At 41.1% G+C, this 27,353-nt stretch overlaps 1 protein-coding gene across 1 annotated transcript in view; it reads right to left on the reverse strand.

Annotated features, from left to right (window-relative positions):
* pole (polymerase (DNA directed), epsilon) overlaps nucleotides 1-27,353 on the reverse strand; it is a 108,136-nt gene that overhangs the window by 72,446 nt on the left and 8,337 nt on the right. Inside the window, exons 7-20 of the mRNA XM_078227360.1 lie at nucleotides 26,683-26,821; nucleotides 26,032-26,112; nucleotides 25,620-25,727; nucleotides 24,309-24,419; nucleotides 23,950-24,035; nucleotides 18,775-18,894; nucleotides 17,953-18,085; nucleotides 17,119-17,232; nucleotides 13,403-13,615; nucleotides 11,923-12,030; nucleotides 10,375-10,503; nucleotides 7,503-7,605; nucleotides 2,041-2,187; nucleotides 224-369 (exon numbers count right to left, since the gene is read on the reverse strand). Of these exons, the coding sequence (XP_078083486.1) occupies nucleotides 224-369; nucleotides 2,041-2,187; nucleotides 7,503-7,605; nucleotides 10,375-10,503; nucleotides 11,923-12,030; nucleotides 13,403-13,615; nucleotides 17,119-17,232; nucleotides 17,953-18,085; nucleotides 18,775-18,894; nucleotides 23,950-24,035; nucleotides 24,309-24,419; nucleotides 25,620-25,727; nucleotides 26,032-26,112; nucleotides 26,683-26,821 (1,738 nt within the window). The remainder of the gene's footprint in view (nucleotides 1-223; nucleotides 370-2,040; nucleotides 2,188-7,502; nucleotides 7,606-10,374; nucleotides 10,504-11,922; nucleotides 12,031-13,402; nucleotides 13,616-17,118; nucleotides 17,233-17,952; nucleotides 18,086-18,774; nucleotides 18,895-23,949; nucleotides 24,036-24,308; nucleotides 24,420-25,619; nucleotides 25,728-26,031; nucleotides 26,113-26,682; nucleotides 26,822-27,353) is intronic.

Below are 27,353 nucleotides of genomic sequence, written 5' to 3' on the forward strand. Positions count from 1 at the left end.
AAGACTTAAAATAGCTAAGATGACCCAGAGATAATCTGTGAACTTAGTCAAGTATAGGTAAGCATTTGTGCGTGGGTAAAAACAAAAGGAGACCACAAATAAATTGGATCATGGATATTCCAAAGGAAAAAAAACAAATATTTATCAATGCTGAATTCACTCTATATTGAATTACAAGGCTTTGATCGCGAAGAAAAACTATCAAGGAAGTACAGTATCTTGCCTTGTGTGAACCTTTAAATTCGTAGCGTCTGTCACGGAAAGCTCGCACTGTATCTACATAGAAAGAATTTTCACGTTGGCAAATTGTTGTTATTCGCTCCTCTACCTTAGTGATGTGGATTTTCTTGTAAGCTTTGCGGCAATAGTCTGAAATAAATGGAGAGCTGCATTAGAGGGAATTGCAAGTTGCAGAAACTGAACATTTTTTCTAGGAAGATAAAAATGTCTGAGTGAGCTAATTTCCATCAAGAATCATAAATCATTGAATCCCTATGGTGCAGGCCATTCAGCCCATCGAATCTGCACCAACTCTCTGACAGAGCATCTTACCTAGGCCTAGCCCCCCCAGCCCTATCCCCTAACCTCATGCATTTACCCCATTAACCTACACATCTTGGGACACGAAGGGGAAATTTAGCATGGTCAATCCATCTAACCCGCACATCTCTGGATGTGGGAGGAAACTAGAGTACCTGGAAGAAATCCAAGAAGACATGGGGAGAACATACAAACTCCAAGGCTGGAATCAAACTCAGGACCTTGGCGTTGAGAGACAGCAGTGCTAACCACTGTGCCACCCTGCTGTAATTACTTGAGATACCTTAAGAAAACCTTCTTCTAGTAGTTCTGACCAATCGATCTGTCCCAACTTTTCCTGGTTCTCTGAACAGAGGTCTGTTCTGCGGTAGTCTCTGATCACCGAGTTTCAGATGTTCTGAAATCTTCATATTACAGCTCTCAGGATCTCTGGAGCTTCAACTAGTTCCCATCTAGTTCTCTCTCCAGAATTCTAGCCCTGGCTAGATTGTTCCATTAAAATATTCCAGCTTCAAGCTGACCTGCGAGATCTATCCTTTCTCTCCTCCAGTCTCCAACTCAATTGACTGCTTTTCGCCACAGATTTTAAGACGAAGGAAACAGTCAGCTTCTCCCACAGGTTGCAAGGCAATTATCAAGAGTCTGCATTCCAAAGCTCTAAAACACAACAAAGTCTCAGCTGCATATTGGATGAAACCCCCAGAAGAAAATTGTTTGCTGGGCCTGAAAACTAATTACAATTTCCTTGCAAGCATAGAAACATTAAACCTACCCAAGACTATACCTTACTTATTTCTGAGCTCTGACGAAGAGTCCTCCTGACTCGAAACGTTGGCTCTGTTCTCTCTCCTCAGATGCTGTCAGGCCTGCTGAGATTTTACAGCATTTTCTGTTTTTGTTTCAGAATCCGCAGTATTGTGCTTTTATCTTATTTCTAATGTTTACCCATTCAAATATAAATTCCTTACAACTAACTCGGGTTTCCTAACACCAAACATAAACCAGCAACACCGGGCCCTATTTTACCATTGCGTCGCGTCGGTTTTCGGGCATGAAAACGTGGTAAAGTCGGGTGTGAGGCCATTAACGCGATCCACGCCCGCGCAGATGGCCACTTTACCGAAACCCGGGAATGGCGGCGATCCGATTCGCGCCCGAAGCAGGCGCAAAGGTGATTTAAATGCATTTGCATGTATTTCAATTGAATTAATGAACTGCCTGCCCAACTTTATCAGAATTTCCCCCTTTACCACCGCGTTCGCCAATCTGGAATCGGGGGGGGGGGGGGCATGTGCAGTTCAGAGCTCCGATCGTTTCGGGCGCACTAAGCCCTGCCCACAGAGCGATTCAGACCCGCAATTTTTTTTCCAGGCTCTGTGTGTATGGGGGGCGCCTGAAAGCAGATTTTTAAGTCGGATCTGAATTACGCCCAGATTCAGCACTTGGAATGAAAATGGTAAAATCAGGCCCACTATCAATGAAAAATTAATTCAGATTTACCTGCCAGTCGCTTCTTTTCATATTTTGCCTGCTCTTCACGAGATAGCTCATGGAAAGCTTGTGGTTGTCCATTTGGGAAAGCAGGTGGGAATTTCTCAGATTCAAGCTGCTGTTGAATACGATGATACTCACTGCGTGAGGCTGGCACTACAAAGACATTAGCAGATACAATTAGCAGACCATTTTAAGAAGCATAATTTACATGTTTAAGCTGGTACCATTGTTTTTAAAACAATTGCACGGGAAGAGGGCAAGAAAGTAGAGCTGAAGTCAAAGACCCATCATGATAGTATCGAATGGCAGAACTGGCTCAACGGACAGTGTGGTCGACGGCTGCTGCTCCCACCTCTTGTGTTCTTGGAAAATCAAGTTCAGGGTAAATTTAAAATCTTTTAGAACATTAAAAATGTTAACATTATGGAGCAATTTTAGTGAGTTTGCACGAACAGGGTATGTCAGATAAAACACGAACAGGAGTTGAGATCCAACCTTTCAAAAGGAGTTCAAGTTGACCTACAATTCCTATTAAGTTTCATATGCTTACAGAGGAGGATCATAGAAACCCTACAGTGCAGAAGGAGGCCATTCAGCCCATCGAGTCTGCACCACAACAATCCCACCCAAGCCCCATCCCCGTAACTCCACATATTTACCCCACTAATCACTCTAACCTACACATCCTGGGGCACTAAGGGAAATTTAGCATGGCCAATCAACCTAACCCGTAACATCTTTGGACTGAGGGGGGAAACCGGAGCACCCGGAGAAAGCCCACAGACACAGAATGTGCAAACTCAACACAGACAGTGACTCAAGCAGGGAATCGAACCCAAGTCCCTGGAACTGTGAGACAGCGGTGCTAACCTCTGTGCCACCATTCCGCCCAAACAAAATGCTTTTCAAACGCTTTCTCTCCAAATGATTTATTAAAACAGCTGTTAAAGCAAAGTAAAAAAAGGGCTGAAAATCAGTGGTCGAAAACAAAAAATTATATGATAGCCATCATGTAATTGTAGTGCTTATGATTTGTAATGAATGCAAATGCCTCTAAGGCCATGCAAATGGGTTAAATTATTAGACTTCAGGTGTGTAGAAACATTAGTTTTCCCTTTTGTTTATCTTCTGTTAGCGTCAAATCACCCAAGTAACCACAGCATTTCAAATTCAATGCAGTTAGTGCATGTGTTACAGGATGAAGTCAGCACTAACACCAGAACATGACTTTGCTAGATAGCATACGTGTGGAGGGAATCAGAGGACTACAGCATTACTTTGCAAACTATTTTCCTATGTGACCCCATTTTAATTCACCACCACCTTCTCAATGTTAGGGATGCCAACAAAGGATGGCTTTGCCAGGGTTGCCCATATTCCACAAGCAGATATACATCGAAAAAACTCTTTAGAATTAACGTGACACCAGATGCCAATAAAAAAAAAAGCAATAAAGCAACTTAATAACATTTGGCACTTAAAGTTCAGGTATTATAGTTCAACATATAATAAAAATATGAAACATTCAATTTTTAAACTACTAAGCAAAAATATATTTTAAAAATATACTCCTAGGTTTCAGTCAGACTCTCCATATTCCCTAGTGACAGAAGACTCAGTGAAGCTTCCCCCCACCGCAAACACACTGCCATCAGCCCTCTCCCCACAACACACACATCTCTTTCCAAGCATCTTCTCACCACACACTCACAGCCTCTCACTCACTCCTGCTCCCTCTCCACCCTCCCCCTGTATTTGGATATCTCTACTTTGCCAGGATGTGGGAGCGCTGGAGGGGAGAAAAGCAGCTGCTAAGGCCAAAACCCCAGATCCCAGGCACATTGTTCCACCCTCACTCGCTCTCAGTCCACCCAATTTTGGTCTCACCCCAATCCAGCAGCGTCAACCTCTACAGCAGAGTTGACACCAGAAAAGCAATCCAAAGTTCCCTGCAGGCTGCACGTGGGAACAGCAACTGGGGACATGGCCTCTGCATCTCCCAATCATGGAGTCAGAGTGGTGGCACATTCAAGAGAAAGGAACTGAGCGATGGCTCCCCCGGGCCAGGTGGAGGATAGAAACAAAATTAAAATGGTAGCCTTCCGTTTTCCAAAATTCTGAATGGCAGAAATTTCTCATCCTGAATGAATGGAGCATAATTCAGAATCCAGAAGTTGCACCTATTCTTGGAGGTGTCGGCATGAAAAGAGGAGATAAAAATGGAAGGCTAAGGGGAAAATAAATAGAAACAGGAGGGAGAAATGCAGTAGTTTGAAGAAATTACTGCCAATGGTGTGACTGAATGGGCATGAAAGAATAAGTCATGATGTGGAGATGCCGGCATTGGACTGGGATAAACACAGTAAGAGTTTTAACAACACCAGATTAAAGTCCAACAGGTTTATTTTGGTAGCAAATGCCATTAGCTTTCGGAGCGCTGCTCCTTCGTCAGATGGAGTGGATATGTGCTCTCAAACAGGGCACACAGACACAAAATCAAGTTAGAGAATGCTGATTAGAATGCGAATCTCTACAGCCAATCAGGTCTTAAAGATACAGACAATGTGAGTGGAGGGAGCATTAAGCACAGGTTAAAAAGATGTGTATTGTCTCCAGACAGGACAGCCAGTGAGATTCTGCAAGTCCAGGAGGCAAGCTGTGGGGGTTACTGATAGTGTGACATAAACCCAAGATCCCGGTTTAGGCCGTCCTCATGTGTGCGGAACTTGGCTATCAGTTTCTGCTCAGCAACTCTGCGCAGAGTCGTTGAGCAGAAACTTTATAGAAACCATAGAAACCCTACAGTGCAGAAAGAGGCCATTCGGCCCATCGAGTCTGCACCAACAACAATTCCACCCAGGGACACTAAGGGGCAATTTAGCTTGGCCAATCAACCTAACCCGCACATCTTTGGACTGTGGGAGGAAACCGGAGCACACGGAGGAAACCCACGCAGACGCAGGGAGAATGTGCAAACTCCGCACAGATAGTGACCTGAGACAGGAATCGAACCCAGGTCCCTGGAGCTGTGAAGCCAAGTTCCGCACACCATGAAACTGATAGCCAAGTTCCGCACACATGAGGACGGCCTAAACTGGGATCTTGGGTTTATGTCACACTATCAGTAACCCCCACAGCTTGCCTCCTGGACTTGCAGAATCTCACTGACTGTCCTGTCTGGAGACAATACACATCTCTTTAACTTGTGCTTAATGCTCCCTCCACTCACATTGTCTGTATCTTTAAGACCTGGTTGGCTGTAGAGATTCGCATTCTAATCAGTATTCTCTAACTTGATTTTGTGTCTCTGTACCCTGTTTGAGAGCAGATTTCCACTCCATCTGATGAAGGAGCAGCACTCCGAAAGCTAATGGCATTTGCTACCAAATAAACCTGTTGGACTTTAACCTGGTGTTGTTAAAACTCTTATTGTAGTTTACAGGCAGTAGAGACAAGCCAGGACTGAATGATAAATGTACACATAAATTTTAGCAGTTAAAGGAAATAATGCTGAGACATGTAATGTCAAGGAGGTGAATGCAACTGAGGTGATGGGAGTGAAAGAAAACCAGGCTTGGGTTAAAGCAGCACACAAAGTTCCCACACGTGTATGCTTGATGGGGGGCAGTAACAAGGAAAGATCAAAGTCTTGCGATCTCAAGTCACACAATAGTATTTTCCATGTACGTACACTTTCTCTAAAGCATTAAGAGCCAATTTACTGTCCAACTTGCTAAGTACTTGGCTGTAATGAGACATTAACTGGTTTTAAGTGCGCTGCTTGCTAAAGCTCTGCATTTCACAATTCCTCCAGTACAAAAAACAGAGCAAATTTCTGCAGTACGTGGGAAGGAGGTTAAATTACCATGCTGTTAAAATTATGGCACAGCAAATTCAAACATAGCAATTTTTGGATTCAAATTTTACCCAAACAGAAGTATGATCTTACCCTAATCCGGGAGTGCGAGAAGTGTTTCTGCAACACTTCCCGGCTTCATTTTTCATTATAAAAAGATAGTGCGTCTCACTGAAAGTAAACAGCACTTGAAGGGTCTGCAATTCACCAATGGCAACACAAATCATTGACATCCATTTCACCAAACATGGCCTTTGAAAATTCAAGTTTTCCATTGGCAGTTTCTCAGGTTCAGCTGGATCTGTCAGCTCACAAGTGGACTGAGGGCCTGATTTTACCATTTTCATTCTAAGTGCTGAATCTGGGTGCAATTCAGATCTGACTTGGAAATCTGCTCTCAGGCACCCCTGTATGCACCTAGCCTGAAATAAAATCACGGGTCTGAATCACGCTGTGGGCGGGGCTTACCGCGCCCAAAACAATCGGAGGTTTGAACTGAGCATGTGCAGTTAGAAAAAAATTTGAAAAAGCGCGCCCGTGACACATCGCTCCCGGGCCACAAAAAGCAGATAAAGCGGCCGGGGAGCGATGGCCCCCACAGACATCGCCCCACCCCCACAATATAACTGTCCCCCTTATCCACCCACTCACACCCCCACCCCCCCACTACACAGACCGATCGCAAACCTCTGCCCATCTCCACATCGTGACCCTTTCCACCCACCAGGGATCCATCTCTTCCCCCCCCCCCAAACCAGAGATACATCTTACCCTCTTCCCCCCAGAGAATGATCGGGCCTCCCCCCCCCCCATCAGAGAATGATCTGACCCGTCTCCCCCTCCCCCCCACCACCGATCTGAGTCAGAGAGCCAGTGGAAGCTCTGAACTCACCTCTTCAGAAGCTGGAGTGCCCAAAACAGACTTTTATTCAGTAAGTCCATTTTGGCACGATTCTGGATCGGCGACGCGGTGGTAAAGGGGTAAATGCTGATAAAGATGGGTGGACAGTTCATGAATTCTATTTAAATGTATGCAAATGCATTTAAATCGCTGTTGCGCCCGTTTCAGGCGCCAATCGGATCGCGGCCATTCCTGGGCCTCGGTAAAGTGAGCATCTGCGGGGATGTGGATGCGGATCACGTTAATGGCCTCACACCCGTCTTTACCACATTTTCGCGCCTGAAAATGGTAAAATCGGGCCCCGAGTGTCTTACTTTCAAGGGCGTTGACTCACAGGCCGGAATTTTACTGGCACCCCTGTCCCGATTCTGGGGCGGACGAGGCTTGGAGAATAGCATTCCCCGTTGGCCTTGGGCGGGATCGTACAAACATCGGGTGGACTTGTCAGTAAAATTCCATCCACAATGTCCTTATCTAGTTAGACTAAGGTTTCCAAACCTTTTCCAGCCATGGAACCCTTTTGACAACACTCTTAAGGATATTGACTAATTGCTCTGATTTCAGGACTATACCACCAAAATCCTGTATCAGCAAAACAGGAAGTTTGGCAGAAAAAAAACGCAAGTGTTAAATGTATCCAAATGATTACAGGTCACTGAAGGTACATGAGAAATGGACTAGACACAGCTCCATATGAATATCTGTACTCACTAAATTCTCCTCGCCATGTCCAGGTCATCTTGCGCTGGCAGTATGCACCTGGTTTGTTGAAATCACAGGCTGCACAGATGGCTTCATCCACAATGGCAGAAGGCTGTAGGAAGAAGGAATACTAAGCGGTGAGACAATTTAACAATGCACACAGATGGAAGCTTTACCTAAAAGCTCTCAGCAATTGACTACTCAACAATAAGACAAGCAATGGACAACAAACCTGCCTGGGAGCGCAAACACACATAGATAAAGATAAGAGATTTTTAAAATATTAATTGATGGGATGTGGGCATCGCTGGTTGGGCCAGCATTTATCGCCCATCCCTATATTGCCCTTGAACTGAGTGCTTGCTCGGCCATTTCAGAGTCAACCACATTGCTGTAGGTCTGATGTCACATCTAGGCCAGACCAGTCAAGGACAGCAGATATCCTTCCCTAAAAGGACATTAGTGAATAAGACAGGTTTTTACAACAATTGATGATGATTTCATGGTCACCATCAGACTTTTCATTTCAGATATTTATTGAATTTAAATTTCACCATCTGCCATGGAGGGATTCACATGCTGGTCCCCAGAGCATTACCCCTAGTTTCTGGATTACTAGCCCAGTGACAATACCACAACACCACCATCTCAATTAGTTAGGCTCCATTTGAGCTCCAAAACAACCAAAATAAAGTTGGTGGATCTCTGATCAACAAGGAACAAAGATTGTGTCAAGCTATCTTTTAGTTCTCATGGCAAAGGATAGCACAACTGAACTGGAATCAATTTTCCATATTGAGCCTATGGTGCCTCATGAAGTTCTCCAAGAAACATAAGCAGAACTCTATCGCAGCATTGAGGGAGATCATTGGAATCATCTTAGCAGCACCAATTCTTGAAAGTAGTCAAGCAATTAGCTTCCACTTCATGCCCTTCAGAATTGTTATACATTTCAATACTTCCCTTTGAAAAGCTATAGTGAAATTTTGCTTCCAGCATTTTATCTGGAAGGTTATTCCATGTTTTTCTAACCTTATGCATAAAAATCTCTTTCCTATTAATATCAACAAGCTCTGTTTGGGTCTGATATGACTTAAATATCCAGGAGAAAGGGAGATGCTAGTAAAACACCTACTGCTCCTGAACTAGTTATTAGTTTCTTCAAAGAAAAACATTTTTCCCTCTTGGACTTCAACTGATGCAGGCTTTTAAACAGAAAATATCATGTCTAATATCAAAACATTTGATCCAAGGGTTCAATAATGCATTCTCAACATGTACAAATCTACAGTTAGATAGCATTTTCCTCCTAGGAGAAGTTACATTGAATTACAAAGCAATAAGTCATAGAAAAGAGGAACCAACAATGTGGATCCAAAAATAGGAAAACAGTTTTTATTCTGGGTGGCTTTTTGAATTACAGCGTCACGAGATGGGGGCAATGCAGTGGACATAACACATTTCAAAGAAAGACCTTTGATAAAGTGCTTCACAGCAAATTCATGACCAAGATTGTAGCATGTGAAGTCAGAGGATTAGTAGCAGAATCGATAGGAGAGAGGTGGTGTTCAGGAGAGATTAGTGCTGGAATTGATATTGACAACTTGCATCGATGATTTGGACACGGGAATTGGAAGCACAATTTCAAAATTGGTGGATGAAACCAGATTAGAAGGTGTGGTTCATACAAAGAAAGTTAGTTAAAAACAAAACAGGAAGGCATCGTTAAGCTTGAAAGATGCAACTGTTAATAATTTAAACATAGATAAGTGCGAGGAGATGGATTTTGGTAGAAAGAATGAGGAGGTCACATACTGCTGAGATCAGACTTTTCCAAACTGTGGTCCGTGGGCTACAATGCAGCCCATGGACCCCATGTTTAAAATAACTAAGTAAAATTTAAAAATTCTGAGAGCTTCTGAGCCTCTAATCACAGGCTGTATCTCTCCCACATTGACAGGTTCACGGGTAATCCTGTCAAGTGCAAAGGTGAGAGCGAACCATCTTTGACTGGACAAGCAGCTTGTTTCAGTTGGAGACCAGAAAAAACAGCGCCACAGCAGCAATGGGTCTGTTGGGGAGGGAGGCTCTCTTGGAACGGTTATAGAGACCGGGGAGAGACTGGTGCCTGTGGGGGCGGAGGGTGAGAGTGAGACTCACCCTCACACACTTGTAGCAACTCACATTGTAGGTGAGTGAGCAAGCAACCAGAGACTGGGAGCCGGATAAATAATTTGACCCCCTCACACTCAAATGGTCATCTTTATTCATTACTCATTTTTGTAAAGGACCGATTTATTGCTTTGACAATGCTTTATCTTTTTCCTCAGCAAGCTGGCTTTTTTCCTCTCATACCGTAGCATTTTATTGAAATTCATGTTCAAAGTGCCAACATAGACCAGTTGGCCGAATGGTGTGTTTCTGTGCTGTACACTCAATGTGGAACAAACTTGAATGGGATCAGTGTAGAGATTATAACAAGCAAGTCTCCAAGTGAACAGATATCAAATAAAATTTTATTCTGACATTTTGACTGCTGGCCAAACCCAAGCACAGAATTTCTCCTCCTTCAGCAGAGCGCTGATTCTTCCAGTCGAGGCAAGACTAGGAACTTGAAACATGATCAACTCGTAAACTGTTTTAGGAGCTTCCCGCAGTACAACATTCAAACAATATTTACCACACTGGACACCTCAATTATGCACCATTCTGGTTTATTCAGCATTTTTAGAGTCATCAGCAACATAGTAGAACTACTGGTTAGACAACAACTAATGGTAACTAGATAAAAGGCAAATTTGGATATCATGCAAAGATAATTTAGTTAGAGAAAGATATTCCCTCACTGAAACCTCAGGCTAACATTATATTAACACGGTACCTGTAAGCGGTTGGTCAGAATGATATTAGGGTACATTGCCCCGACATCCAAGTGGTAAATGAGCGGACATTCAATCCTGTTGGGAACTTCTTTCAAACAGTTCAGTTTCTTCTTAATCTCATCACAGACCTACAGGGAAGAAATTAAATTTCTCAGGAGGTTGAACTATTGTTGAGCACAAGCTACTCACAACATCAGTCACAACCCAAGGTATCTACAGTTCAACTTCTTAACTTCTTCAGCAGCACTGACTTGTATGTACATCGAACATAAAAGAATCATCAACCAACACCATCAACCTTTGTGCATTCAATTACTTTTCTCAACAGTGTGGGAAACAAGAGAATCACAAAACAAACATTGGAGGGAAAAATCATAGGTTAAACTAAAAATGGTCTGAACTGAATTTACTATTAAACAGTTAAAATATATGAAGTTTGCTACTCAAAAGATGCAAATCCTTTGAAATGTTTGCACAATATTCGGCCCCAGCTTTTGAGGATAAACTTGAGGTTGTGGAAAAATCTGTGAATAAGTTATGAGGTGATAGCAGGGACGTAGGCAGTGAAGGCGGCAAATGGTATGCTGACCTCCATTGCAAGAGGTTTCGAGTACAGGAGCAGGGATGTGTTGTAATTATACAGGGCCTTGGTGAAGGCTACACCTAGAATAGTGCAGTTTTGGTCTCCTTTTCTGAGGAAGGATGTTCTTGCTCTCGAGGGAGTGCAGTGAAGGTTTACCAGGTTGATTCCGGGGATGGCGGGACTGATGCGTGAGGAGAGATTGGCTAGGTTAGGATTGTTTTCGCTGGAGTTCAGAAGAATGAGGGGGGGGAATCTCATAGAGACTTTAAAATTCTAACAGGACGAGACAGGGTAGATGCAGGGAGGATGTTCCCGATATAGGAGTGTCCAGAACCAGGGGTCACAGTCTGCGGATTCGGGGTAGACCATTTAGGACGGAGATGAGGAGACATTTCTTTACTCAAAGAGTGGAATTCATTAGCACAGGAAGTAGTTGATTCCAAAACATCAAATGTATTCAAGAGGCGGCTAGATATAGCACTTGCGGCAAATGGGATCAAAGATTATGGGGAGAAAGCAGGATTAGGCTATTGAGTTGGATGATCAGCCATGATGGTGATGAATGGCAGAGCAGGCTCCAATGGTCAAATGGCCTCCTCCTGCTACTATCTTCTATGTTTCCATGTCGGGGCTAAGCTGTATTAAGAAGCTGGATAACTTGGGTTATCTTTCCCTGGAAATGTCAAGGCATTTAGAAACATTGTAAAGAATGGCAGGTCAAACAGGGAGCAGCTTTCCATCTGGTTGAAAACGCCAGTAAAATGGGGCCATAGTTTCAAAATTCGAACTGAAGTAGTTAGATGCAAATGAAAAATAAATTTATGGAGTTTGATTGCACGAAAATGAAATAACGTACAAGAGTCAATTGCAATATGTACCCATAGGCCAAAGATTTTTACTTAAAAACAGTGGCTGAAATTGAACAAATACACCACACAATCGTAAAAAAAATTAGAATACTGACCTCTTGGAAATTGGTAACCTGCTCCATGGGAACTTTCTCCTCCTCCTCAATGGCATGTCGCATGGTGTGTTCCACTCTCTGCAGCAGGAAATCAAATGCCGCCGGGTTCTAAAAAAGACAATGCGAAATTACAATGAAATCAACAATGTTATGTCTGACAAACAAAATACCAACACAGCATTATAAAGAACAAAGAAAATTACAGCACTGGAACAGGCCCTTTAAACCTGCACTGACCATGCTGTCCGTCTGAACTAAAACACCCCTTACCCTTCCAGGGACCATTTCTCTCTATTCCCATCCTATTCATGTGTTTGTCAAGACGCCCCTTAAAAGACAATTTCTTTTAAATCTCTAGCCTAAATTCCATACCAGTGCTGCTTCATTCTTAATTTACATATAAAATAAAACTGATAGAAAACACATTATAAAAAAAAGATAAATAATTTCTTGTTCCTGACTAAGATGGCAGACAGCAGAACGATGCTGAAACTTTGAAGCAGTTCAACTCCCTACTGCTAATATCCAAGCAAGATTGTCAGAGGAGGCAGCAAGAGAGGAAAGGACATGGGCTCTCCCATAGATTTTCCCTTGTTCTCATGCAAAACCTTCAGATCCCTCTCAGTAATTGGGTCCCAAATATTCTCCTCCAATTTTATTGCTGCTCATTGATTGCAAATATATTGATAGCGGAAATTGGGTACTAAGGCAATGAGTTCAGAATTTAACTGAAGCGGGTCACGCGTTTGACTTACAACCACAACCCAATGTTCAAATTCTTCTTCTAAGGAAGCAAGCACAGCCAGAGGCTCTGTTCTGAGGAAGGGAAATCATGCAAGACTGGCCTTGCTAATCAGAAACATTCCTCCTGTCAAAGAATTATCCTGACAGAAGTCTTCAAGATTATTAAGAGCTGTAGTGATTAGTTGCTCATACAAGCAGATGAGGCTGTAATGAGATGGTACACGTTTAAGGGAAATAAATCACAGGAATTTAAAGAGGAAGTTTACGGAAATAATTTTCCATACAAAAGGTGATTAGAAAGTAAAATTAATTGTTGCAAATGAGGCTGAAGCACAGTCCATAATTTCTTTTAAAAAGGATGTTAGATAGTTATGTAAAGAGAATATTAAGAGTGAACGAGTGATTTAAGATGACAAAAATGGCATGGATATGATGGACTGATTCACCCGTTTGTGCTAATAACACTGGGATTCCAAGTACTTATCAGCACAATTTAACATGAATGGGGACAGTGAACTCATATCTACCCTTCCCCGCTAGCAGGAATTGCATCGATAGCAAAACTTGTATGAAGCTGCATTCCAGCATCTGAAAACAGGGTTACAATATATTGCACTGATCTTCGCTGCCAGTCTGCTATGCTGCAGGTGCAGCTCCACATTGATGTCAGATAAAAACGATAATTTCTGTTGCGCATTTAAATCTGGTGGCATAAATCCTAGTTTTTGATACACACCATTTTGAATCGGCATGGTATGTCACTGCGAAAAACGCCCGATTCCAAAGCCTCCACGTGTCCTCCGACGTAAGTCTCCGAATCAAGCACGTGACCGTCGTTTGTTAACTTATTGAAGACTTGTTCTTGCTTGTTTGGGAAGATTATGTTGGCGTGAAAAGCCTGCACCATCAGGAGTGCCTCACAAAGTGTTCCAGACCCTTTTCGTAACACCTGATAGCGACAAAGCAGAATGAAAATGCGGTTAATTACTAAACTGCATGAAATCCTAACACTGAAAGATAGAAATTGGCTGCATCAGGTAAATTAACAAATCTTATAAGTGTGTTGTTACATATGAAATGCAAACAGTCTTATTATTGATATTGTAAAACCTCAGTGCCATCTGGTGATCAGAACTGTGCACTGCAACAGTAGGGAGAAGGAATCTGGAAACGGGTTTGGGCCGTTCAGCCACTTGAATATGCCTCACTACTCAATCAGATCTTGGTTGATCTGCGCTTCAACTCTATTGATTTGCCGTTTATACCCCTGGATACCCTTATCTTAAAAAAAAAATCAAAACTCACGAGTTGAAAAAATTCAACTGATCAATCCAATCTCCTTTTGGGGAGAGATTTGAAGTCTCACGAACATTTTGTGAAATGATGCTTCCAGATTTTACTGCCGAGTAGCTGAGCTCTAATTTTAAGATTTTGCTCCTATTTTTTCTGGATCCCACCCACCGGAGGAAATAGTTTCTCTGTTTGTACCCTATTAAATCCCTTTATTATTACATATAACTTCATAATTATCGTTCACAGTATGCAAGTGTCGCTTGTTTGGACGGAATTTGTAACCTATTCCTCGAGTGCCCTCGAGAAGGTGACGGTGAGCTTCCTTCTGGAACTGCAGCAATCCATGCGGTGTCGGTACATCCGCATTGCTGTTAGAAAGGGAGTTCCAGGATTTTGGCTCAGTGACAAAGAACAGCACAGGAACAGGCCCTTCACCAAGCCTGCGGTGACACACGCCTTTCTTAGACCTGTGCCTCTATGCTGTCCTTATCCCTCTATTCCCTTCCTATTCATGTATCTGTCAAGATGCCTCTTTAGCACTGTTATTGTATCTGCTTCTACTGCCTCCTCTGGAAGCACATGCCAAGCACTTACCACCCTCTATGTAAAAAACTTGCCCCTCATTTCCTTTAAACCTTCCCCCTTTTATCTTAAACCTATGTCCCCTAATAATTGACATTTCTACCCTGGGAAAAAGACTCTGGGTATCCATGCCTCGCAATTTTGTAAACTTCTATCAGGTCACCCCTCAGCCTCTGATATTCAAGTGAAGACAAACCAAGTTTGTCCAATCTCTCCTCATAGCTAATACCCTCCAAACCAGGCAACATCCTAGTAAATCTTTTCTATACCCTCTCCAAAATCTCCACTTCCCTCTGGTGGTGTGGCAACCAGAACTGTGTGCAGTATTCCAATGTGGCCTGAAGTTCTATATAGCTGCAACATGACTTGCCAATTTTTATACTCTATGCCCTGACCGATGAAGGCAAGCATGCCATAAGCCTTCTTGATCACCTTACCCACTTGCATTGCCACTTTCAGGGAACTGTGGACCTGTACGCCGAGATCTCTCTGTATGTTAATGTTTCCAAGGGCTCTGCCATTTACTGTATACTTCCCTCTTGCGTTAGACCTTCCAAAATACATCATCTTGCATTTGTCCAGATTAAATTACACCTGCTATTTCTTTGCCCAACTGTCCAGCCTGTTTATATCCTGCTGTATCCTCTGGCAATCCTGCTCACCATCTGCAGCTCCCCCAATCTTTGTGTCATCAGCAAACTTACTAATCAGACAACCTGCATTCTCCTTCAAATCATTCATATATATTACAAACAACAGGGGTGCCAGCACTTATCCCTGTGGAACACCACTGGTCACAGATCTCCAGTCAGAAAAACATTCATCCACCTCTACTCTCTGTCTTCAATGGCCAAGTCAGTTCCGTATCCATCTTACCAGCTCACCGTGGATCCCATGTGCCTTCACCTTCTGTATCAGCCAGCCATGAGTGATCATCTCAAAGACCTTGCAATTATCCACTTTGAAAAGCACCTTGACCATGGCACACACAAAAATCTTCCATGTTTTCCTATTGCATCCCCTTTTGGGTCCATTGAAATTTAATAACCTCCCCTTATTTACTTATGAAACCTTTGTATGTTGAAGTCCCATACTCCTTGTTGAAATTTAACAATTCAAAAGCTGAGTCCCTACCTATCTCCCAATGTAAATTTCTAAATCTAATCTTTTCCTTTTAAATTCACTTCACTATTGCCTCTTTCAAATGTATGGATTTAGTACCTTTCCTCCTTTTATCTCTCAACTCTCCCAGGTGTCACACACATATACAGCCTTCCTTACAGAACACAACAATATTCCAGAAAAATATTTAAAAAAATAATATCCACCCCCTCAATATCTCAAAATCAGCTTTTAATGACTTGCTTATGTTGGCACCCAAATCTCTGCTCCTCCATAATGCGTAACTCTCCCCTTTAAGAAAATATTCTAATCTATCTTTCTCAGAGATCAAATGGATGGCCCATATGTAACAGGAGTTGGTCATTCTTGTTGAAAGCCCCATCACTGCAGGAGCTCCTCAACCTAAACATTTCCAGCTGTTTAGGTGCATGCAACCACATCACAAAAGGTGCTACCATAAGATATAGGAGCAGAATTAGGCCATTCAGCCCATCAAGACTGCGCTACCATCCGATCATAGCTGATATGTTTCTCAACCCCATTCTCCCACCTTTTTCCCGTAACCTTTGATCCTTTTACCATCAAGGTAAGACCACAAGATATAGGAGTAGGATCCATGACAGAGCAATGCACTTGACCGGTGAAGTAAATGCCTGACAGACATGCCAATGTACGTAGCATTAGCATGCAATGATTTATAGCAGTGATGGACAACCTAGGCTAGTGAGTGGGCCACGTATCATCTCAGTGGGCTGCAAGATTGAAATCAGGCTTGTTCACTAACCATGACCCCATGAATAAGATTAAATACATTTAATACACGCCAAATATTTCGTACTGAGTTATAGAAAATACTTAATTATTTACATCTTAACAGATGTGTCATCAACTTCAAATGGTAAAAATAAAGAAATATTTACACTTTGACATGAGGCTGGAGTGCACAGCTCTTAGTGTCAATGTTGCGTGCAATCAGCACACTTCTCGCTTTATGTATCACTCCAGTCATACCAGTATGGAAAGCTACATGGACAGAAACAAGCGGAATCTGGCAACCCTGCGAGCTGGCAACGGTCAACAAAATATCTTTTGGGCCACAGTCAGAGCCCAGAGGGGCCGCATGCCGCCCCTGAGCTGCAGGTTGCCTACAAAGAACTTACCGAGATCATTTCAACAACAGTTTCCTGCCCTGCTTTCCAACCACCAGGAAGAACAAGAACAGCAATGTCGCAACCATTATCGCAAGTGCCATTCCGAGACTGATCTAGTGCTACCTTTTCTTGTTCGCATGAATTTCCTACTAAAGATCATTATAGGAGCTCCATCGAAGCAGCCATTCAAGACGACACACAAAAACCTCTCAAGGCAAGAATGATGGGCATTAAATGTGTAATTGCTGGCATCTCTAAACCCTGAGAACTTATTCAAGAAAAACTCAAGACATCATACACATACCTCATCAGGCTCCATGGGGATGATGGTACACAAAGCAAAAATGAAGGGGTGTACGTACTTCATGTACATGTAATAGGTAGCCACAGCATCAGAGACTGAATATGTGGCTAAAGTCTGCAACAGAAAATAAAACTCCATTAATATTCTAGGAATGTATACTCCCACTGCCGTTTGGTCAGAGGTCTTAAAGATCTTAAAATGTTTAATTGTAAATGAAGCAATACAAATGATTTTAATTGTATTCATTTTTACATTTCAGTTAAAATACAATTTAAAACATTCATAATGGAAAAATTTGTTTGTTAAGAAATTAAGAAACATTTGCATTGTTCTAGTTGTAAACAGAGCTGTGAAGTAGTAAACTGAACCCCAGGCCTCACAAGAATAGTTTTCGGGCCTCACTTCTTCAAATCGGGTCACTGTCTGTATGGAGTTTGCACGTTCTCCCCGTGTCTGTGTGGGTTTCCTCCGGGTGCTCCGGTTTCCTCCCACATTCTGAAAGTGTGTGGGTTAGGTTGATTGGCCATGTTAAGTTCTTCCTCAGTGTACCCGAGCAGGTGCCGGAGTGTGGCGATTAGGTGATTTTCACAGTAACTTCTTGCAGTGTTAATGTAAGCCTACTTGTGACACTAATGAATAAACTTTAAACTAATAAATAAACTTTTCAGCTCATCTGTTTTCCAGCAATGTAGCTTCCTTTGAGATACCCCTGTTCTTTTTTCTAATACTCCAAGTTCTGCTCATCATCTTTTAGCACTTTTCCATGAAATTATTGCAAAGTAGCCTGCGATTTCATCTTTTCTGAACATGTACTAGTTTATCTGTTGTTGTTACCTGTGGCTCCTCAGTGGCCATTCGGCACATATCTTCGGGGTCCAACTCCACAGGATCATATCCCAGTTTGGCCTTAGCTGCAGCCTTCAAGTTTTGACTACCCACAGGGAGGTAACTATCTCGCTTCACCCACCTGCCACACAAAGAGCACTCAATTTAAAAGTTGATTTCAGGTTATCAGCAAAAATAGAGAGGAACTGCTGCGTGTCATTCTGAGCACATGGAACAAAGGTTCCTAAAAGAAAATGCAAGTATCTATGCACTGTCCTTTCAAGATGGGGCACCTCTCCATTACTTTTTAGTGTAGGTGTTGAGTTTTCTGTATCAATTTGTCCCAAAGTGCAGTGGGTACAAAAATCACTGCTCACAACAATACTACATGTGAGGGACCGATTTGTTTGACTTAACAACTTATGATCATATAGTATCTTTAAAGTAGTAATCCTCCCAAAACAGTTCACCACAACATCATCAAAATTGGACACTTAAACACCTAAAGAGATAATAGGGCAAACAGGGCAAGAGTGTGCATGCGAGAGAGCGCGAGTGCGAGACAGCACGCAAGCAAGAGCACGCGCAAAAGAGAGCACGGGAAATGGATGAAAACGTTTAGGGAATGGAATGCACTTATAAAATTCATAATAAAATAGATCAAAGCCGACAAAAGGAAAAGTTTCCACTTTGGGGACAAAGTTGAAATTAAGCATTCTCAAATGTAATATAAAGGAAAACGTATCCAATCTTAAGACACCTATGTGAACTACATTATAATTAAGTTCCCTTCCACAATTAAAGAGAACTGCATCAACCCAAATCCAATACCTGTAGCAGTCCATGTGAATGCTCTGACTAGCTTTGAACTCATTCTGAGTGTCCTTCTGAAAGCCAATCTCTTTGTACATGTTCAAACCATGCACGGCAGCTCGTGCCTCCACAAATGGCCTAGAAAGCAGAGCAAATGCAAATTACAGTTCTGAAGAAAATCTTGTACTTATACTGTCCAACTTCCCAGCGCAAATTAAACTATTGCAAATGTTACCATTGCATTGTGTATTCCCCCTACAAAGTATTCAGAAGACATCTAGTGGAAGGAAATCAACATCGCAACTAACAGGCTGCATGTTAAGCGGGGCATGCTCGAAGGGCCAGATGGCCTACTCCTGCTCCTATTTCTTATGTCTGAGGGGGAAATTCTTATTCTTAATGGCAATCCGGTTCCATTAGTTTCCAAACAAGTGCTGAAGAAGGATTAGAAAAAGTTTGGACTGGATGAATTCCTGTAAAAATAATTTTGCTTTGGTAGCAATTTTGACCCAACGAGAAATTAAAGTTAATAATACAGGGTGACACAGTGGTTAGCACTGCTGCCTCAATGCCAGGGACTTGGATTCGATTCCTGACTTGGGTCACTGTCTGTGCGGAGTCTGCACATTCTCCCAGTGTCTGCATGGGTTTCCTCCGGTTTCCTCCCACAGTTCAAAAGAGATGCTGGTTAGGTGCGCTGGTCATGCTAAATTTTCCCTCTGTGTACCCAAACAGGCACTGGAGTGTGGAGATGCGGGATTTTTCACAGTAACTTCATTGCAGTGTTAATGTAAGCCTACTTGTGACACTAATAAATAAACTTTATACATGAAATTACATTATATTCATATTTGAGGTCAGACAAGGCTTTTACTGTTAATTGTAAATTGCTGTAAGGAAATTGGAATACAAAGAAATGATTGTAAAATAGAAATCAAAACTCAGATGCATATGTACAGAATATACAGCAGAAAACAGACCATTTGTCCCAAAAGCTCCACATTCCACTTAAAAGTCTCCTCTTATCTTAACTATTCCAGCAAACTTCTCTACTCCTTTCTCCCTCATTTGCTAACTTAGCCTCCCCTTAAATATATTAATATAATTTGTCTCAATTATTCCTCACAGTCAAGAGTTCCATATTTTCTAAGTAATTAAACTTCTTCTGAATTCCTTATTTGATTTGTTGGTGACTATATTGTAATGCTGGCTTCTAGATTTGCTCTTTCTCCACAAGTAGAAACATAACCCGTCTTATCGATGAAAACCCTTCATAAATTTTAAAGACCATTAGGTCACCTCCCAGTCTTCTTTTTAAAAAGAGACCCAGCCTGTTCAGCCTTTGCTGATAAGTATATTTCTCACATTTCTGGTATCATTCTTGCAATTTTTTTTCACCCTGTACAATATCTCCATCGTTTTTATAATGTGGTCAGAACTGTACACAGTGTTTCAAGTGTAACTGAAACAAATTATAATAGAAGTTTAGTGTAACTTCTCTGCATTTCATTTCTATCCCTCTAGAAATAAACTCCAATTTTTGGTTTGCTTTCATTGGGGCCTCACTGACTTTTGTTGCAACTTTTAGTGATTTGTGGAGTTGTACGCTTGGGTCCCTTTGTTCCTTAACTCCAATGCTCCCTCAGCATTGTTTCTCACTCTGATGACAGGTCATTGACTTGAAGCATTAACTCTGTCCATCATGCTGAGTCTTTGCCTTTCTCATTGCCGTTGCTGGACATCTGAAATATTATGCTTTTGTCTTACTTTGTACTTCATACAGTTAAATTTACGATTGGCGTGTAAAAGGACTCATGAAATGCCTTTCCTTCAAGGTGTACAGGCTCCTTTCAGAGGCTGAAATACCTGCCCCTGGGTAAGGTGGATTTTCATTTGGCAATTATATGCTCATTTTGCATAATTTTCTTCTCATAATACCCCTCCACTGCACCCACCTTCCCCATCCACCAGTTTAGAGTCTGCAAGCTCAGAAAATGCGCTTTTGATTCCAAGATGTAAATCGTTAATATAGATTGTGAACTGTGGTCCCAGCACTAATCTTTATGGCCTTCTACTTCCCATCTAAACCAGCACCATTTTGTCCCAATTTTTTTTATTTCTCTTTCAGTCAGCCAACAATCCACTGAGCTAGACTTGTTGCGTTTTTCCAAAATTTTCTGTTTCTATTGTCCATCATGTGCCTCATCAAAGGCTGTTTAGAAATCTAGGCAGATCACATCAATCATCTGACCCATGTCGACTCGTTACCTCACCAAAGCATTCATTGAGGTTGGTCAAGTAAAACACTTTGTGAAATCCAGTGACTTTCAATCTTTGGTTTCTAAATGCTTTTCTATGAATTCCTTTATTTTTTCTTACTATTGATGCCAAGCTGACTGGTCCACAGTTCCCCGGACATGCTCTATCCCCCCTTTTTAAATATATTTATAAACTTAGCTATCCATCAGTCATCTATAATACAACTTTTTTGATTGAACTACGAATAATAATCCCTCTTTTATCTCTGGATTTATTGGCATACGCTGATGCAATCCATCTGGATCAGGGTTTTATCATTTTGAATTTGATGAGTTAATATTTCTTTCCTTTAAAATGTTAAATAAATAATATCTAATCTCATCTTCAGATGCCATGTCCAGTTGATTTGGTAAAAACAAAGCAAAATATATATAATTTTTATTTCAGCCATTTCATTATTGCTCTGTGATTGCATGAGCGTCCTTTAATGGCCCTATTCCTATTTTCCTTAATTATGTGCCTGTAAAATGTGTTACTGTTTTTGTTTTATGTTCACTGACTTCATAGTCTCTGACTTCTCGAAGTCTCTCTGTACTTTGCCATGTTCCCCTCTCCATTTGTCTATGGTGGTTTGTTAGTGCTTAATTTGTTCTTGTTCTGAATATATTCCCCCCCCCACCCCCAAGACTTTACTGAGCACCATTTTAAATGTTTCCCATTGCCATTTTATATCACTGTTTGCCAATATTGTTGTTGATTTTATTTTCTCAAGTTCTATTCTCCATCTCTGAAAATCAGTTTTTTTTCTAATCTGTTATCTTGGTCTTTTGCCATTCTTATATCCTTCTTAATTATTATTATCCTAGCCATATTGTGGTCACTATTAGTGATCTCCTATTTCTCTTATATGCTCTGGTTCATTTCCCAATCACCAGATCCAGTGATGAATTTTCCCTTGTTGGTCCTCTGAAAGGAGCCTGTACACCTTGAAGGAAAGGCATTTCATGAGTCCTTTTACACGCCAATCGTAAATTTAACTGTATGAAGTACAAAGTAAGACAAAAGCATAATATTTCAGATGTCCAACAACGGCAATGAGAAAGACAAACACCCGCAAAGACTCAGCATGACGGAGAGAGTTAATGCTTCAAGTCAATGATGTGTCATCAGAGTGAGAAACAATATATACTTGCGGAAATACAGGAACATTCAATGCTTAAGAGTCTAAGCTTTTTTAAAGGCTGATATTATTTCTAACATCTTCCAGCTCTGATTAAAGATTAGCGTTAGGGCTAGAAGTACTCTGCCTCCCTGTCCCTGTGTGACGGGGATTAATACCCATACTAACAACTATGGAGGAAAATAATAGCCACATTAATAACTGTGTCCAGTGAAAGGGTTAACAGGGACAAATCACCAAAGCTTATACAATGTTTAACTGCAGGATAGTAAGCAGCTAGTTCCAGACACCTGACCTTCAGATAACGAGAGAGAAAAGATACTATGCTGGGAGAAATCATGCATTGGACAAGGGAGTGATCCATGTTCTAATATCCAGATACAGTTGGAATGCCTAAAGATAGGGGAAAACAGTACTCAATTGAGGCAAGTAAAAACCTCATTGGATATTATAATTAAGTGTAGGTTGATTATGATTGGTTTTAAAAACTACTTTTATACGATGTTACATTAATTAATAACTGTGATTGGATGGAGATAACTCCTATTCGAGCCATAGGGGTTTACAGCAATGAAAACAGGCCCTTTGGCCCAACTTGTCCACGCTGCCCAGTTTTTAATCATTAAGCTAGTCCCAATTGCTGGTGTTTGGCCCATATCCCTCTATACCAATTTTATCCATGTAACTGTCCAAATGCTTTTTAAAAGACAAAATTGCCTCTACTATGACCTCTGGCAGCTAGTTCCAGGCACTCACCACCCTGTATGTGAAAGAATTGCTCCCCCCCCCTCCCCGACCCTTTTGTATCGCTCCTCTCTCACCTTATACCTAGACTCTCTAGTTTTAGACTCTCCTACCTTTGGAAAAAGATGTTGACCATCTACGTTATCTATGCCCCTCATTATTTTATGAACCTTTATAAGATCATCCCTAAGCCTCCTACACGCCAGTCTATCCAGCCTCTCCTTATAACTCAATGCATCAAAGATTCTGTTATCAGTATATGCTAATTACTTGTAATCGAGGCTGAGACTTTAATTGCCTTTGTATTTCTGAATTTTTCACTCTGAATAGTTTCATTCAGAGTCCTATAGCTATAGTATATCATCTTAAACCACTCTGTGACTTTGTCTGGTTACTTGAGGGGAAATGATAGTTTTAAATTAAACAAGAAAACCATTGAAACAGCCCCATAACACTGTGTCACCTCCTGGGTGGTAAACACAGTGCTTAAATGAAAACAGCAAAAAGTAAACGTTTCTTTTATTCTCAGCCCCTTAGTTGCTAATTCAGCATGCTCATTGTGATTTATAATCCCATTCCAGAAGGGAAAATACATACCCTGCCTGTTAGAAATGCAAAGAGAACCCATCCAAGGAAACATAAAATTCAGGATCATTCTGAGTTCGGTGTCACAAAACTGTAACATTCTTCACATGTACAACAACTGAGTTAACGTGGTCCCACGTCAAATAAAATCTCATAAACCTCTGTACTTTATTCCATGCAATACAATTTGCTGCTCAAGTACAATTCTTTTTCATTAAAAGATTGGCTGCTGTAACAGAGGGACTGCAGGTACCTAGGAACAGGCAATTTTAATTTGCTGAATGGTTAATTTCAGCTTAATTTATCATTGATAAGTCTCAGAAACGGTGACAATATCATAGGGAGCAAATCTGAACAGATCACTTGTCCTAATTATAAAGATTCTGGGGCAGTCACTGCAGTATCAACAATAAAAACATACTCACCAATCAAAAGAGTCACCGTTATAAGTCACAAGTATGTTAGGTTTAGTTTCCTGGACGTGTTCAAACCATCTCCGAATTAAGCTCACCTAAAGCACAATAAAAAGTAAAACTCACCAGCTGTTTGCAAAACTCAAAAGTTTTTTTCATAAAAAGTGATTTCTGTAAAAGGGGAAAGACAGAAACTGCACAGAAGTAGCACCGGTGAAACTGGGTCTCCAGCTTTAAACGGCCAGCGCTATACACATTCTACAGCTAGACTTTGGTGTAAAAAGCTAATCTAGTAAACAAAACACTTTCAAAATGTGCAGTACCAAAAAGTATCAAATCAGTGAATAGTTAATCAAACAGATTTCACCCACCTCATCTGGTTCATTAAATACACAAAAAGGACCCTCATATTCTGGCTTTGGTGTAAACTCAAAATTTTCAATATCTTCAGATACAATTTCTCTGTTTGTAATCAAATATCCCTGTAAAGAGAGACAGAACTAAATTTTAGGCACAGTGGTTAGCACAGTGCCAGGGACCCGGGTTCGATTCCGGCCTTGGGTCACTGTCTATGTGGAGTTTGCACATTCTCCCAGTGTCTGCATGGGTTTCCTCCGGGTGCTCCGGTTTCCTCCCATCCTCCAAAGATGTGAGGGTTAGGTTGATTGGCCATGCTAAATTGCCCCTTAGTGTCCCAAGATATGTAGGTTATGTGGATTAGTGGGGTAAATATGTAGGGTTATGGGGATAGGGCCTGGGTAAGATGGTCTGTTGGAGAGTCATTGCAGACTCAATGGGCCGAATGGCCTTCTTTTGCACTGTAGGGATTCTATGATTTTATATGCTAGTCATTTCACGGTATATTAATACAGCAACAGCTGACAAGACTCCAACAACTTGGATTTGTATAACATGGGAAAACATTAAGATATATTAGAAGCATAATTAGAAGAAAATAGATGCCAAACAAAAATGAATATGAGAGGTAACTACAGGCTTGGTCATACGATGTGAGGATTGTAGGGAAGAAATGATAGAGCATGGGGTTTAGGTGCCTGAAGGCACAGCTGTTAATGGTAGAGGGGTTGAGTAAGAGGCCAGAGTTGGCGAAACCAAGAATTGTGTCGAGGAGGGGGGAAAAGTGAATGGAAACAGAGTTACATAAGAGAGGGGTGAATCCAGGAAGGATTTATGAGGATGAGAAACCAGAAACAAAGGCACTGAAATAATCAAGTCAAGAGGTGGTGGGATGTTGTTTTTAAACAGAAAGTGGGCTACCGTGAGACAATATTGAAGATGAAAGGATATGGGATCAGTTCAGCACATTTTTCAATAAGATGCAGAGCTCCCAAACAACTCAATTCAATGCCAAAAGCAGCAGTCGAAATAGGTGACAAGGTTACAGTTTGTGGAGAAGGCCGAAGACAACGGTTTCAGTCTCACCAACGTTTAACTGGACTCCAAATTCAATTGCAGACTCAAGCTGTGGTGTTGAAAAGAGTATTTAATGTGTCTCCTTTTCATACACATTCCACTATTGCTTGGTGCATTTTCCAAGCTCCACTCTATAGTTGACACCGAACTAAACAAAATCTAAGAGTTGCATTCCATCGCTATTCCATACACTAATCAACCTACTCTCCATTTTAACATTTCACTTTTATTACAAATACATAAACTACCTGTCCATCAATCATGTAGGAAATCATCATGATCTGATCATTTTCAGCATCTGGGAATTTCAATGGCAATTTTGTAGTTTCAATGTCAAATGCCAAAACAACAGGATCCTGAAAAAGACAAATATAAATATTTCATTCACTGACAAATATTCCAAGCAGAAAGAATTTGTTTAAAAACTGACAGAACTCTGGATTTTCACGTTTGCTATTAAGCTGATATTTATGCAAGTTTCTAAAATCACTGTTAGATCCAAGCAATTTTAAAAAAATTCTTAGTGAGCTCATAAGTGTCAAATTGTGTTCCTTCAAGTCAAAAATGCAACTAAATGTTATTGACAAAACGCTCAGTTAACAGTAAACAAAACTTGGTCTATCAGATTTGGATAAACCTGTGCATTCATTTGCTACTTACTGGTCGCTCAACCAAGTCGTCCCTACGTATAATTTCAGGAGGATAGACACCACCACGAATTCGTATATTGTACCAATGTGCCTAGGAAGTAAGATGAGAGTCAAACACGTCTAAAGAATCCTAATTAACCCATACTCAGGTTGACACTTCCAAAAATAAACCACGTAACGTTTACATTTAAACAAAACTTTCAAAACCTTGCTTCACTCAGATTTTATCTAGATAAGTACAGATGCCTTTAATACTAATGGTAATCATCCAACAGGAGTCAACAATAGGGTTAGAATACTACAGTAATCTCTATTTCAGGATGATGTCTTCATCCTTAAATATATGTTGGGAAAATTCCACCCCACGCGCTCAAGTTAATTAAAACGGAAAGGGAAATTTAACCAAAGGAATGCTTTCACACACCTCCAGGTTGCTCAATCAAATAGTGCTGAAACAAGTTTGGGATCAGGTTACCAGCTAATCTCTTTTCCACAAATGGCACAAGACCCAGGAATTTATGGAGAGGAAGAAATTCATAATTTCACAGAAATTATGCAGTAACCCTGGATTTCAGATTCAATTGATTGCTTTGTATTATCCCAGAGAAAGCTTTATTTACACATCACTTAGTAAATACTAGCAAAACATAAATGCACTCACCACTTGAATCTTTAGATCAATGGATACTCGAACATGATAAGGTACATCATATTCCCGGATGTCAATTATGTTTTCCATTTGATCAGAAATTTTTTTAGATGTTCCTTCTTCTTCCGTCACACTGCCCCCAGCCAAGGCACTACCATTACAAATAAATATTAAATGTAACAATACAGAAATGCAGTAAAGGGTTCAGCAGCAAAGCAGATACAAGAGGTGACAAGACAGGTTGAGAGCGCATTAATAAAGCTTACAGTATCGTAGGCTTTATTAACAGGAGTATGAATTACAAGAGCAAGGAATTTATGTTGAATTTGTACAAGATGTCAGCTGCGTCCAGTTCTGGGCATTGCACTTTAGGAAAGATTGGAATTGGAAAGAGTGCAGGAAATATTCACGAGAGACGAAGAACTTCAGTTATGAAGACAGAATGGAGAAGCTGGGACTGTTTTCCTTGGAGAAAAGGCGGCTGAAAGGAGATTTGACAGAAGTGTTCAAAATAATGAAGGGTCTGGACAGATAGGTTGAAACAGTTTTCACTTGTCACACATTTTAAATCAATTGACAAAAGAAAACAACATAAGGAAAAACTTTTTTATGCAGCGAGTATGGTGGAAGCAGGTTCAACTGAGGCATTCAAAAGGGATTTAAACCGTGACCTGAAAATGAAG

This window comes from Mustelus asterias, chromosome 13 (assembly GCF_964213995.1).
Source record: "Mustelus asterias chromosome 13, sMusAst1.hap1.1, whole genome shotgun sequence".
Taxonomy (NCBI): Eukaryota; Metazoa; Chordata; class Chondrichthyes; order Carcharhiniformes; family Triakidae; genus Mustelus; species Mustelus asterias.